Source organism: Chelonoidis abingdonii, chromosome 5, assembly GCF_003597395.2.
Source record: "Chelonoidis abingdonii isolate Lonesome George chromosome 5, CheloAbing_2.0, whole genome shotgun sequence".
Lineage (NCBI taxonomy): Eukaryota > Metazoa > Chordata > Testudines > Testudinidae > Chelonoidis > Chelonoidis abingdonii.
The window spans coordinates 14,006,728-14,021,268 of NC_133773.1; the positions used below are offsets into that span (position 1 = coordinate 14,006,728).

Sequence of the window (14,541 nt, forward strand, 5' to 3'; positions counted from 1 at the left end):
AAAAATAAGGATATGGTTTACACCAAATGTTTTAAGTCGCTGCTTTACCTACCTGCCAACACGGGAGTTCAGGGATCTGTGTGTCTCTTGCCATAAGAGCTGGTGTCCTTGACACCCAACACTGCCAAGAAAGCAGCTCCTTGATCAATTCCTTGAGCCAGTGACACTCAATAGTTCCAGAGAAAACACAGAACCCCTCAGTTCAGGCCTTGGCAGATACACTAAAAAGCCTTTCAAGTTCTCCCTGAAAGTATCCATAATGAAAATGTAACCCAAGCTGCCTTCTAAGAGTGGTAATTTTTAGAGCCATAAGCTAGTGCTCTATATAACATGGAACAAATCTTTATGGAACACAAGCAAATCTCAGAAAAAACACCAATTATGCAGGAGGGATTAGGTGGGTCTCCCAGCGATGTTACCAGCTTGCCAGAGGAAGTAGGACAGTAGGGTCCTCTGTGGGTCCTGCTTTCCCTTCTCACCTCACAGACAGGGGTTTTCCTATCTCGCTCTCTCAGTGCTATTGGGAAGAGTTCAGTGGTTCCATATGACAGAGAGGACCCGGCAGTCCTAGCAGCAGGCATGTTGGGGGACTGAGAAAGGAAAGTCAATTTAATTAGGGCTTCACTTTCTCTAAGTGAGATGGGGCCCATTGTATCGCACCATTTCTGTGATTCTGGAAAGGCGAAAGGGCCAGGGAAGAAGAGTGACCTATTGAAAAGAGAGAGGAGAGAAAAACGTGAAGATAAAGGAGAATAAAGAGAGAGGGTGGCAGGAAAAAGTGGAAAAATGAAATGAAAACCACACAGTCACTACTGACTTTCTCTGGCAGAAACAGAGAGAGAGCTGACTGTGTCCCAGGTGTGGATGGGGGGTGAATTAAAGGCAGTTCTTGGGGGGAGGGAAGAATACATTTATCATCTTCCAGTGTCAACAGCGGAAGGCATGGAGGACCCTGAATCCCTCTCTGTTTAACAACTTTGTCCTAATGGGAAGGTGGACAAACAGGTATTTCCTGGTACTCAGGTAATTAAAGGGAAATCTACTTGTATTTAGCAGCTTTTAGAAAATAAACTTAGAGGGCACACATGTGCTACCAGGCTGGCCAAGACACACAAGCCTCCCCTTAACTGAAGTTACCTTTGTTTTGGTGAGACTGCCTTCCTCTTGGCACAGCTGGCATATCTGTGCTTTTCCAGGTCCAGATGGCAGTTCCTAAATCATTAAGAAAACAATTGCTCAGCATTACTTTTCCTGCACCCTCCATTTCAGTATTATTGCTAGTGTCTGCTCCCCTCCGCCCTCACAATGCAGCTTTCCCTTTTCCTAGTCCATGTGAGACACAGTCCGATTGCTCAGGAAGCAGGCAACCTGCAGGAAGCATTTATTTGTGCATACACACAAACAGGACCTCGAACCATTCAGAAAACCGCAAGACAAAGCGCTCTTCTGGGAAGTAGTATTTAACTCTGGCCAATCAACATCCAGAATCCACTTCACAGAGTAACTGACTCCCTGAACAGTGGCTTCATACTCCGGGCACCAAGTCCTGGAGGGACTAAATGCAGCAAACCAACAAGGCTGCTAGGGAAGATTGATCCTGTCCTCCTAACCTGGAGGGCACCTGTGCAGATGGGTCAGGGACACACACATTCTCAGTCAGCACCACACTCATTGCAAAGATGTCTCAACGCTTTACACAAATTCATGCAAAGTGTAAAGCAGCCATTCTTCTGTCTAGTCTAGTTTGCTGGTGCTCAGGCTGCAGCCTCCCTGCCCAACCTTTGCGCTGACTGTTTCTCTGTACTCTGAGGCCAGGTCTACACTGCGACTTTAAATCGGTTTAATGGCCGATATACCGATTTAACGCTGTATCCGTTCACACGACGTCGTCATTAATATCGAGTTAAACGGCTCCTTAAATCGATTTCGGAACTCCTCCCAAACGAGAGGAGTAGCGCTAAATTCGATAGTGATAACTCGGATTAGGGTTCATGTGGACGGAAATCGACGTTATTGGCCTCCGGGCGGCATCCCAGAGTGCAGCACTGACCGCTCTGGACAGCAATCTGAACTCGGATGCAGCGGGCAGGTAAACAGGAAAAGCCCCGCGAACTTTTGAATTACATTTCCTGCTTGCCCAGCGTGGAGCTCTGATCAGCACGGCTGGCGATGCAGTCTGAAATCGAAAAAGAGCTCCAGCATAGACCGTACGGGAGATACTAGGTCTGATCGCTGTATGGGGAGACAAATCTGTTGTATCCAGCTCCGTTACAGAACACGAAATGCCAAAGCGTTTGAATAAAAAACTCCAGGATACACAGCGCTGCGTGACAAGCGTAACGGGAAGCCAGAGACTCAAATGGACGCTCATGAAGGGAGGGAGGGGGTACTGAGGACTCCAGCTATCCCACAGTCCACAGCAGTCTCTGAAAATTATTTGCATTCTTGGCTGAGCTCCCAATGTCTGTAGGTTCAAACACAGTGTCTGGCGTGGTTCAGGGAACAGCTCCTCAGTTTATTTCCCCCCACCACCACGTGAAAAAAAAAAGGGAAAGATTGCTGTGCTATGGCGTTTGCTCAATGCACTCCGCGAAAAAGGCGCCAAAGGGTTGTCTGCTGCCTTCACAAAGGGAGGGGTGAGGCTGTACCCAGCACCACCCGGGGCAGTGTTTTCTGCCCCATCAGGCACTGTGCTCTCAACACGGAAGTGGGAACTATGGGATAGCTGAGGAACAGCTACCCACAGTGCACCGCTCCTGAAATCGATGGTAGCTTTGGACCATGGACGCAAACAATCGATTTCGGGATCCCACTGTGGACGCGCTAAACCGATTTTATTAGATCTGTTTTGTAATATCGGTTTAAGCTAATTCGAAATAATCGTGCAGTGTAGACGTACCCTGAGAATGCCAGGGCTGTGGGGTCTGGCTCAACACTGAAATCCTTACCAGCTCCATTCTGTCAACAGTTACACATCCCAGCAGTATTTGTTATGCTTCACTTTCTCTTGCTTTCCACTTATCCATATGCATATGACAAACACACTTGTACTAGGTCTCTATAACTGATGCTTATCCTACAACCAAGCTACACTGTGGCATTTATTTCACATTTTTAATTAACTTCTTTCCTGTCAATTCAAACGTTTTTAGAAATCCCTCATTCCTAACATGTAAGGCAGGGGTTGGCAACCTTTCAGAAGTGGTGTGCCGAGTCTTCATTTAGTCACTCTAATTTAAGGTTTCGTGTGCCAGTAACACATTTTAACTTTTTTAGACGTTCTCTTTCTATTAACCTATAATATATAACTGAATTATGGTTATATGTGAGGTAAATAAGGTTTTAAAAAAATGTTTAAGCAGCTTCACTTAAAAATTAAATTAAAATGCAGAGCCCCCCGGACCGATGGCCAGCATCCAGGCAGTGTGAGTGCCACTGAAAATCAGCTCACGTGCCACCTTCAGCATGCATGCCATAGGTTGCCTACCCCTGATCTAAGGCTACCATTACAGGGCTGAAGTATTTGCAGTGACATATTCTACTGTTCTGTTAGCTTTAAGGCAAGTTTATGATCAGAAAAGTGACTATAAAATGGCACCATCTTATTCAGTATTTCTGCTCCTAGTGTATTAACAAATCATATTTTACTTTCCCAGCAGAAAATACTTTTACAAACATTAACCCTGCATAGTGAGCTAGCCTCAGACATCAATGTACAAACACCACTGCCAACTGAGTTCCAACTGCAGAATCTTTAGCACTGGCAATGATGCATGAGCCAGGAAGAACACAGCTTGGCATTCAGAGCCCAGAATGAGTCTGCAAGCCTGGGAGTTTGGGTGCGTGTGCGGGTGTGTTTCAAACCAAACCATCTTTCTAATTGTGAACAGGACCTGGCTGACCCTGAAGTCACTGATGCAGACAGAATATGAAACTAATAATGTCATTTTCATAATCAATTTTCTGATCCTAACTGTGCTTTACGAGGCACATTATTTACGTGAGGGTAGAAAAAGACTTAACTTTGATACTCAATATCTTGACAAAGCCCTGGCTGGGGTCATTTAGTTGGGGATTGGTCCTGCTTTGAGCAGGAGGTTGGACTAGATGACCCCTGAGGTCTCTTCCAACCCTAATCTTCTATGATTCTATGATCTTAAGGGTGCAGGGTTTGAAGAAGAAATTGTGAATCCATAAGACTTTTCATCACATTTGTACTTTAGTGTTTCAGCGTAAGCAGAAGAAATACTAACCTGCTCTTCTTGTATGACAGACTGTATCCTACAATAAAAGAAGAAAACGTTAAGTTAGTAGTATCATTTTATCCACATCTCCCAGAAGAAAAAACTGCTTGAGACTCAGATCCATTCTCACTGAAGTCACTTCTTGTTTGTTGTTTTTAAAACACACTACCACACTATTTTTGTTGTTATTTCTTGAGGTTTATAAAAAGCACCTATTTTGAACTCCATATGCTTGCAAAATGTAAAACCATTCATAAATACATACGTATTCGGGAATACATGATTACATACTGTGGTGTCAAAACCTATCAGCATGAATGTGGGATGGTCCCCTTACATATTAGTGGCAAAGTCATCAATTAATTACACTTTGCAACCTGAGTGTCAGATGCCCATCCCAAACTCATGCTAATATAACCTTTAACCATACCAGCATGCATTTAATATATATTAATGATGATCTGCATAAGAAAAATACACAATTTGGGTCATGCCGTTTCCCTCCTCTATGACATATGAAGAAGACCGAAAAGGTTTTCCCCCCTCCCTCAAAATGTTTTCTTCTCAGCATTATTTTTGTGTTAGAAATGTAGATTATGTCTGTCTGGGAAGACTATGATGAGAACTAGTGAAATAGCATCACAAGAGCCTAGAGCAAAAACAGAGAAATGAGAGGGGAAGGGATTTTTAGTCAGACTGTGTAAAATGACTTTTGGTAACATCTCTTCCGCTTCAAGAACTAGTTAACATTTTGGAGAAAAGAAGCCTTTGTCAAAGGTTCAACATCCCCACAACTTCAACTAACATGAAAGCTTACAATATTCTTCCTCTTAGATTCTCCCCATAAATCCTCCTGCAAAACCACGGAAGACAGGAGTTCATAAGTGTCTGTTACTATGCTTTGAACAAAATCCTGATTATAGACCTGGTTCCTGACTTAAATTTTGTATTTCTATAAACGTCTACCCGTTTGAACACAAGTCTTTACCTCATCTCCTGTTTTTTTTAAATAAATCTTCCAGATAAACAAAAACCCAGCTAAAACAACATAGGCTTACTTTCTGCTGTGATGTTCAATTCATTTTAGCACATTTAAAAACTAAACTCTTACCTGAATGGGATTTGTACATTAGTATTTTTGTAACTATTTTATTTTATTATAGAAGCCATTTCTCTCTAGAAACCGCCCCCCCTCCCCCCCAAAAAACCAAACAACCCCCCTCCCTCCATCTTTAGGCTCCAATACACCTTGTTCTTGGTCCTCAACATTATACTATACCAAAATCGAATACATGGACAGGGCTTTTTCCTGAAGCACTAATACCAAAGGGGCGTGTCCTTGCAATTTCAGATTTGTAAATGCAGAGCTCCTACTCTGCCAAGGCCTAAAAGTCAGCCTAAATGATTACATTCTCCAAATGAAGAAAAAAGAATTACAGCTATATATCAGGTGGCTCAGAGGTAGCTGGGAGAGGAACAGGAATCTCTTCATCATCTCCCACATTCCAGAGCAAAACACCTGGTGCCTGGCAATAGAATCTGTTTCCTGATTCAGTGCTGTGAAATAGGCACAGTGGAGAACCTCAAACAATGGGCACAAAGGCCGTTGCAAACCTTTGACAGGAGAACTGCAGTACTCGACAAGTCCCTGAGTGTGTTACACCCCCTCACAATCCCTGCCCCCCCCACAAAAAGCAAAGTGGGAAAGACAGCTAGAGAGTCTTTTCCAACAGTTTGAGAAATAAACCATATTGTGACCTCCTTGTATGAGGCAGACTACAACTGAAAAAGCACAAAACAACCTCTAAAACAGGAAACTTCAAGTCCCTCCTGTTTGCACCAACCCCAAAACCTCTCCTAAAATCCTGAAATGCCAACTTCCCATGCTTACTACACTTAAAAGTGAACTCTGTTTCTCTCCCAGGTTACTGTGTAATTGAGAAGAGCAGATCTTACCACCCTGGAACTTTAAAATCTCAAACTATAAGTGTCTTCACTTCAAACAGAAAAGTTTAAATTTCACTTAGAAGATTTTAGCATATTTTATTTAGGGTTGGTTTTTTGTTCTGCCTTTTAAGTGAAAGAAAGGATAAGCCCACAACAAAACTAAATTCTCACCAACACAGTAATTGATACCTTTAGCCAAGAGCATAACAGACCTGCTTTTCACACTGCAGCGAACAGGAGGAACAGTGAAAGTGAGAAAAAGGGGAAAGGGGATATCTTTCAGTCCATACTTGTTTGGAAGAATAGCATTTTCCCCTCTTCCAGGTTCTCTCAGTCTGGCATTTTCTTCCTGGATTTTCTGCTTTCCATCCTGTCAAAAGAAAAAAAACATACTTACTAGTCTTTGAGTATTTCACTAGCTGCATTCTACACATTTAGACTGCGATTTCCAAGGCCACTTAAATGACTTAGTGAACACAAGTCCCACTGACTTTCAGTGGGATCTGTATCTAAACCCCATGGGTGCTTTTGAAAATCTACCCTTTGACTCTCAGACCAGCGTGGTCCATGAGCACCAATCTAAGCACACTAGCTGTTTGCCTTCCTCTTGACAGGCAGAAAAAAACTGAAATGTCCAAGCTGGCTTCAGATTTTCGGAGAGCTAATCTAACAATTTTTTTTTTTTAAACTGGGAAGGAGGAAGCATAACCCAGCCACCTCAACTGGTATACCAGAAGCAGGGAGGGTAAATATTACTTAATAGATTTACTCTACAAATATCAATGAGACAAAGGCAAATCCCCAACCAAATGCAGCATTACTTTTCAACACGACTAAGAAAATAAATTGCTATCTGTATTAGTGACTGTGGGAACGTGTTAGAACTTTATCAGCACGATCCATGTCTATGAGAGTTGCTAGAAATTCGAACTACAGCCTGGACAGGGCATTAAACTGCTGTTAAAATGACATAACCATATAAAAGTAAACCATCCATAGACCACGAGACACAATAAAAGGAGCAGATATTACATAAACAGATACTTCTGTAAATTAAACCCATTTGTTCCCAAGACAAAGACTTGCATGTCCCATTCTAGTGAGTGTTCCACAATGACACACAAATGAAGGAGGGTAATCCCATGAAGAAAAGGGCGCATCAGAAAATCATTGATTCAGGGTTTGATTTTGTAACATGTACAATGAGAGAAAAGAATTATTTTGCCTTGCAGCTGAATAGCTTGCTTTGGTTTGGAAAGATCAAACAGCAGCTGGTTTTAAGAGCCAGCTGCAATAAGTTTTTCATTCTGACACCTTGTTATTGTAGTGTAACAGCTGTTTATAGAGACAATGCTTTTGACAATTAAGTTATTAAGAGGCATTGCTAACCTTTTTGTTTATTTTTTAAGTTATCAATGCTACTGGTTAAAAAAAATTACTGAAGAACTAAAGAAACCCTCAAAGGAGAGAGCAGTACTACTGAAGTCTCCTGGGGAAACCCAGTGAAGATTAGCCACCTGAAAGAACAGGTGCTGCAGTGTATGTGCAGACTACAGAAATACCCTGTACTATTTCATTGTCTTCATATTTGAGAGTTATGCTAGTGTCTCAGGAAGAGCTGCCCTTTTACTGACACTTCTCAGGAGACAGCCAAGTCTAATGACAACAAGGCAGGGAGAGATCAGATTTTCAAAGTTGTTTTAAGACAAGTTTAGTTAACATGAAAACCAATTTTTTCTTCAAGAATAGAACTTACAACTTTGAAATGCTGCTCTCTTACGTATTAAAAAGCCAGCTTCATTTCTTGAGTTCTACTCTATCTCAGACTGTCAGCATGGTAACTTCCTGCTTATGATGATGTGAAATTATTTTAAAGGTGATTTACTCTCAGTGAGATGTATTGATTAGAGTATCTTTTATATTGCATTTTTCTTTAGTAAATAGTGCTGATGAACACATTCAATTTCAAGATTCTGTCAAACAGCTGGGAGAGAAGGATACACTCTTATATTACAACTAAAACTTGTTGCTTTTAAAAAGACCTCTCTCAGGCTGAAAAAGGAGAACCATTTCAATTTCATGGTGTGAGAATTAATTAAAAATTTACATGAATTTTTCCTATCCTGATTGCTACCCTCATACCTTTACTACTGCAGGATAGCAGCAACGCATATGTGCCGTGATAAGAAGCTCAAGGTAAGACAGTAGCTACAATTAAACCATATTTAAATGTGAACAGTGACACTACCATTTTTAATTGCATCTTCTGGTAGCCCTTGCCTTGGGCTACTGTGATTTTGTTTTCTTGGATACCCTGGTGGATTGATGACAATCTGTCTCTTTCCCGTTTCAATTCTTGTTCAAGTTGATCCCTACAGTATAACAAAAGGAAATTGTGGATAAGTGATCTGATTCTACAGCATCCAATATGCACAGCTATTAAAAAGGTGATTTATGTTTTTAGCATAAGAGGGCACAAAAGAAATCTCCATTACCAGAATTTTCAAACCTGTACACGTCTGAACGAATTATCCCAATGTATGTTTAACAAGCCCACAATGCGTAAAGTCTGAATATAAATTCCAGATCTAATCCAGTCGAGCTTAATTTTGTTTAGAGGTATGAAATGTGCACCTGTTCACTAAGTCTGCAGGTCCTTAATTAAAATATAGTCATATTTTTAATATGATACTGCCAACAACAGTACACAAACTGCCAGAGTCAAAATAGCATCAAATCAGAAGCAGGATCTTCAATTTCCAGGGACATCCTTAAGGATGCTTCCCTTCCTGCCTCTCACACAAAACCTTTGTCACTAGGGTGCTTTCCACCGTGGCTGAAGATAAAAATTAGGCTATGCTGGAGCAACTGAGTTCTCAAGCCGAGGGTTCTCCACTGAGAGTACCCTGCCAGCAGGTCCCAAGTGTTTGAGTCTAGGGACTGTTAAGCAAGAGCACATCAGCTCAAAAATGGGCAACAAAAATGACTGGGGATCTGGAGCACATGACTTATGAGGAGAGGCTGAGGGAACTGGGATTGTTTAGTCTGCAGAAGAGAAGAACGGGGGGATTTGATAGCTGCTTTCAACTCCCTGAAAGGGGGTTCCAAAGAGGATAGATCTAGACTGTTCTCAGCGGTAGCACATGACAGAACAAGGAGTAATGGTCTCAAGTTGCAGTGGAGGAGGTTTAGGTTGATAGCAGGAAAATCTTTTTCACTAGGAGGGTGGTGACGCACTGGAATAGGTTAGCTAGGGAGGTGGAATCTCCTTCCTTCAAGGTTTTTAACGTCAGGTTTGACAAAACCCTGGCTGGGATGATTTAGTTGGGGATTAGTCCTGCTTTGAGCAGGGGGTTGGACTAGATGATCTCCCTAGGTCCTTTCCAACCCTGATATACTATGGTTCTATGAATAACTGCAAGGGAGCCCTCAGTGCAGATAGGTAATAACTCCAATAATGTAACTCCACGAAAGTAACAGCCCAAAGTTTCCAGAGCACCCCCAGGACCTCAGGGAACAGAACTGGGTGAAAATCACTTGAGACATGGATCGGTGCCCACTGATGCACTCAATACCATACAAGTCAGAGCGGTCTTACCTGTAAGATTGTATGAAAACTCTTCAGAGCAAAAAACAGTTTCTTAATATGGCAATCCAGTTCAAGGAAGCAGTTTACCACAATATAACTACCTTAAGGGCCTTGTCTACCAACAGAATTTGAACTTAATTAACTAAATTGACTTAGAAATCAATATAAATACAGTGATAAAAGAGTGTCCACACAAGGTGCTTGCACTGATCTAGCTGAATTAATTTCTAAACCAATTTAATTAAATCAGTGCAACATGTGTGTGTAGACAAGACTTAAAGCCCCTTTTGCATCTGATAATATTGCTAGCAGCAAAGATACAAGGACTAGCATTTTCATCCTGTTGGATGCAGTCTAATTATACTATTGGCAAAATTTTCAAATGCGGGCACATAAAATGATGCGTTTGTGGGAACAGTTGTGTCCTTTGTGTGCATAAATGGGAGCTTACATATATTTATTAAAAAAAGCCCCATCAGCCATCACACTCTCCTCCCTACTGTAAACATTTTGTTTTGAATCACTTCACGTTAGCAGACACCTTAAGGCAAAAAGAAGTGTGACGGTCCTCAGTAAAGGGAAAGAGGCCAAAGAAGGCAGTATGAGACAATATATTTTATTCAATGATGATCCAGAGTGACCTTGTCATGGGACAGAGAATGTATCATGTATGCAAAATGAGAGACCACCTTCTATTTCATGGTAAAAGGGTCTGTATTTTCCTGCTGTTAGTAAACTGACAACTCTGGAAGAGGAATATGATAGTTTTTCATGCTCAATTTTCTGTCCTGGACTTTCAGGTCTTTTTTTGTTTCCCACCAAAACGAAGGCTGTTTGTGGATTTAAAAAAAAAACACAGGTTTATCTATTAGGTTGGTGCCCAAAGATATTTATTGTCTCAGTCTCCTAAAATTGTAGATTTACTTACTGGTGAAAAAGAGGAAACTGTAGATAATAGCGCTAGCATTCCTGATTATGAATAATCACATTGTTTGCTGTCTAGTCTCTCTCTAAGGTTTATATTCTATAATACAAATGATATTATTAGAGCAGAACTGCAGACTGACAGCCTCTCTTTATGAACTTTTAACTGCCTGGAGAACATTTTTATATTTAATTTCCAACCATGGTGTTCCACAGATTATTTTTCTAACAAGATTTTTCTTCTTTTAGTATTCGATGGTGCACTGGACTTGTACTATTCTTGTCATTTTTCCTGATTACATATTTTGTAATTTTCTTTAAAAGTGTTAAGTTTTTTTTAAAAATGCAGTTGCAACTCAGATGCCCACATTTGAAAATTTGGTCCACAATATATCAAAGCACTTCCCCATTCTAAGGTTACTCTGCTTGTGTTTAGGATAAACACACTCCCCCATTTACTATGGGTTTTCCCAGACATTTCTGACCTGGCAGAGAAAGCACACCCAATAAATACATTAGAAAACTGTCTTCACCGCTGCTTAGTGAGCTGTTCCACTTCTATCTGAAGACTGTTGATCTTGTCACCAAATTCTTGCTTGAAGAGCCGGTTGTCCCCCTCGGCGGACTGACGTTCTCTCTCTGCCTGTCGCAATCTGGATTTGAGCCACATGAACTTGTGATAAAAAACAAAAGCCATGGTGGGGAGGAAGACTGAATTTAAACAAACAAAAAAATAAACCCAAAAAAGGAAAACAACTTGTATGGTAAAACAATGGGAAGGATGAAAATATTCTAAAGAAAGACAAATGCAGGTGAACCAGGCAGAAGAAACTCTGATTTTCAATGGTTTTTATTCTATTACCACAGTTTACAGCTATTAGATGATAAACAAAACATTTTATCCATATTCAAAGCAAACCTCAAGTACACAGAATTTTAAGCCAAATTTTATTTTAATGTACGTTACATTTCAGCTTTACACATGTAACTGGAACTTGCAACATAGGTTATCTACTATATTTAGAATTAGTGCATTTTCCTGGTCTCTTCCACAACTATCACATCAGATTAAGCACACAGGCATTTACACCACAGCAACCTATACTCTGGGTCAAACTTTTGACATGTTGCCAGATATTTAAGTCTTCAATCCTACTGTAGCATTGCTGTGATAGGAGAAAATTTATTGTCCACAAGAAAAATTTGGCAGGGGGTTGTAACAATCCTAACTACCCATTTGGATACCCTGATGAAAGCTTTTGTTCTGCAGATAATTCAAATGAATTTAGAATAAAAGGTCACAAGGTTAATGTTGTGTTTTCAAACATGTGACTCAACAGCCAGCCTCAAATACTTAGTAGTTGTTTTCCAGGGAGTCTTATAAAGTCTGCCGTTGTGCAGTCATCAATTTTACAAGCTAAGGGGCGATACCCACTTGTGTACTAGAGGGCAAGATTGTGCCTCACAGATTTTTAAGTATGTCCAGTGTGAATTAATAGTATTTCCAGCTGCATGACAGTCATATAAGTCTCCCACTATGTGTCAAGGAGTCCTATTCTACACGACAGAGTGGGAAATTTACACAAGACAGCATTTTTGCAAGCAATTCACAAGGACAAAAAACTATTAAACACAGGAAAAAAAACCTTGATTTCTTGAAGCAAAGTATTTATAGAATTATTTACACACTAAAGCCTGTATGGGACCAGCATGGTGACCTCTTGCGACCATAGGGAAGAGGACACTAACTTACAATATTTTAATCTACAATTTTAAAAAATTTGAAGTGAGATGTTAAGCTTATGATTATTTTTTCTATTCAGAACCATTTCTAAGCTTTAGTTGGTCTTTCATTATTTTGCCAGAACTCGCAAATTCCCTATTTGTATCAAGCAACAGAAACTTAGAAGCAAATGTAACAAGTGTAACAGTGAAAGGCGGCTATTTTGTTTTATTTGCTATAGGCTAGCTACTCTGAGACAAGGACTGGCCAGCAAAAAACCTACTACTTGATCCACTCCTTTCTTTCTCTCTCTTTTTTTTAACCCCAAAGTATAAAGAGCAGAATATTTTTATAAAATGTGTAACTATTCCTTTTCTAGGAAGAGGAAAGACCAACAAAACAACTGTCTCTCCTCAGCTTCGTTCAGGTAGGAAGAACTGCAGTACATTTCTAGAGGGAATTATGGCAGAGGTAGAAGGCAATGAAAAGATAAGGAGGTTCTACCGTAACGTTACTCTAAGACATCTAGTTACTAATTTTGTCTCCATGAAGTTTAAAGGAATCTATGGTTGATTTACCTCCCCACCCCAAGTTACTAAGGCAAAATTATTGCAAATAGTCTTGGTTAATGAGGACTGGATCTTCATGGTGACAAGATATTAAGATGTAATGCCCATTTGTCCTTGTTTTGGGGTTAAACCCAAAGAATAAAAAGTCAAAGGGTAATGGTTGGAAATACACACCTAACTACTTTCAGCTACTTCCAGGGACACATTTTCTTTGTCTACTTCATAACTGGGTAACAGAGATAACTAATTTGGCTTCCCCAGAACTGGCCAATCGGATATTGGCATAGAACCACACATCTAATACCCATTCAGGTTGAAGACTTGTGCTGTATACAGTACGTATCAAAGGTATGTACAGAGCCACAAATCTCTCATTCCTCAAGCTTTCCTTGTGTATTTATTGGCCAACTCCTCTGGAGTTTAACAAAGTTTATATGGCAAATTAGGGAGCTTCTACCAAATTTTCTATCTCTGAAAAAAAGCCCAAAGGTTTAAAAAAAGTCAGCAAATTCCAAATCAACTTTAAATGACAATTAACATTTTAATAGTTGCTTTTAACTATTCTTAAGGTTTTCTCCCTCATAACAAAGTTTCAATGTCACGAGTTGTGAGGTGACCAGTTGCAAAAATGCCTAATGGTGCTTATGGATCAGTTTGTTTGCTACACTATTTAAGGCTTTTGCCTGTTTCACCAAATCCTTTTCACTATATGAAAAATGTCAGAATGATGATGTGAGGGGAAATGGGAAAAAAAATAAAATCAGTAAGAGAAAAGTTCAAATCAGTTAACTGAACAGATACTGTCATACATTCAACATAATATGTCTGTATAAATTATGAAAGGGCAAACATTTCTCAAAAAGCCATTCAAAAGACTACAGAAACACACCACCTCAGAAGAATTTGATGAAAGTTACACACACTACAATAATCATCCTTTTACTGAATAAGGTAATAATTATAAAAACATCGTAACTATTCCCCTTACTTCTGTCTTTATTATTTCCAAGTAAAACAGCATTTCTCTCTAGGAAATGCACCTCTCATGCCTGCTAGCATCATTTAGGATCATAACAAGGGGATGGATGCATAGGTGGAGATACTTTGGACTAAATAAGTACAGTTCCATTTGAAGTCAAGTCACACCAGCTGAACCCTCTGTGAAAGCAACTATAAGAGGCCAGCTCCAAAGATGTTAAAGAAAAAGGAATGCAACCCCCTGAGATCCTCCTCTGGGAGTGAGTGGTTTTACGTCTGACCTCAGAGTCCATCCCAATTACGCAAGAGTTGGTAGTGGGTTGTCAGCACTGTCTCACTAGGATAGGTGTTTGAGAATGTCTGATCACGGCACTAATGGATATTGTTCCTATCCGCCACCTCTGCTAGCTCCAAGTGCCATAAATAGTCCTCTTCAGTCCCACCTCCCAAGTTAGTTTCACTGTGCTTTCTTGCACTTCATACCTCCCAGAAACAAACATAGGTCTCAGTTTTCATGGAGATGGACGTTCCAATTTTAATATAGGATAGTTTTAAAAACAGAACTAG

General features: G+C 40.3%; 1 protein-coding gene and 1 long non-coding RNA gene across 6 annotated transcripts in view; one reads left to right on the top strand and one right to left on the bottom strand.

Moving 5' to 3' along the window:
* LOC142046862 (uncharacterized) overlaps window positions 1-14,541 on the top strand; it is a 137,930-nt gene that overhangs the window by 38,216 nt on the left and 85,173 nt on the right. The gene's annotated exons all lie outside the window — the stretch shown is intronic.
* Window positions 1-14,541, bottom strand: part of RUFY3 (RUN and FYVE domain containing 3) — a 73,616-nt gene that overhangs the window by 5,806 nt on the left and 53,269 nt on the right. For 3 of the 5 annotated variants that reach the window (XM_032768102.2, XM_032768101.2, XM_032768100.2), the window contains 5 exons: window positions 11,238-11,357; window positions 8,440-8,563; window positions 6,482-6,561; window positions 4,254-4,281; window positions 1,138-1,212 (listed from right to left, as the gene is read on the bottom strand). In XM_032768102.2, coding sequence (XP_032623993.1) covers window positions 1,138-1,212; window positions 4,254-4,281; window positions 6,482-6,561; window positions 8,440-8,563; window positions 11,238-11,357 — 427 coding nt within the window. Of the gene's footprint in view, window positions 1-1,137; window positions 1,213-4,253; window positions 4,282-6,481; window positions 6,562-8,439; window positions 8,564-11,237; window positions 11,358-13,529; window positions 13,702-14,541 lie in introns of those variants that run through there. The other 2 variants (XM_032768104.2, XM_032768103.2) reach the window with 1 other exon arrangement.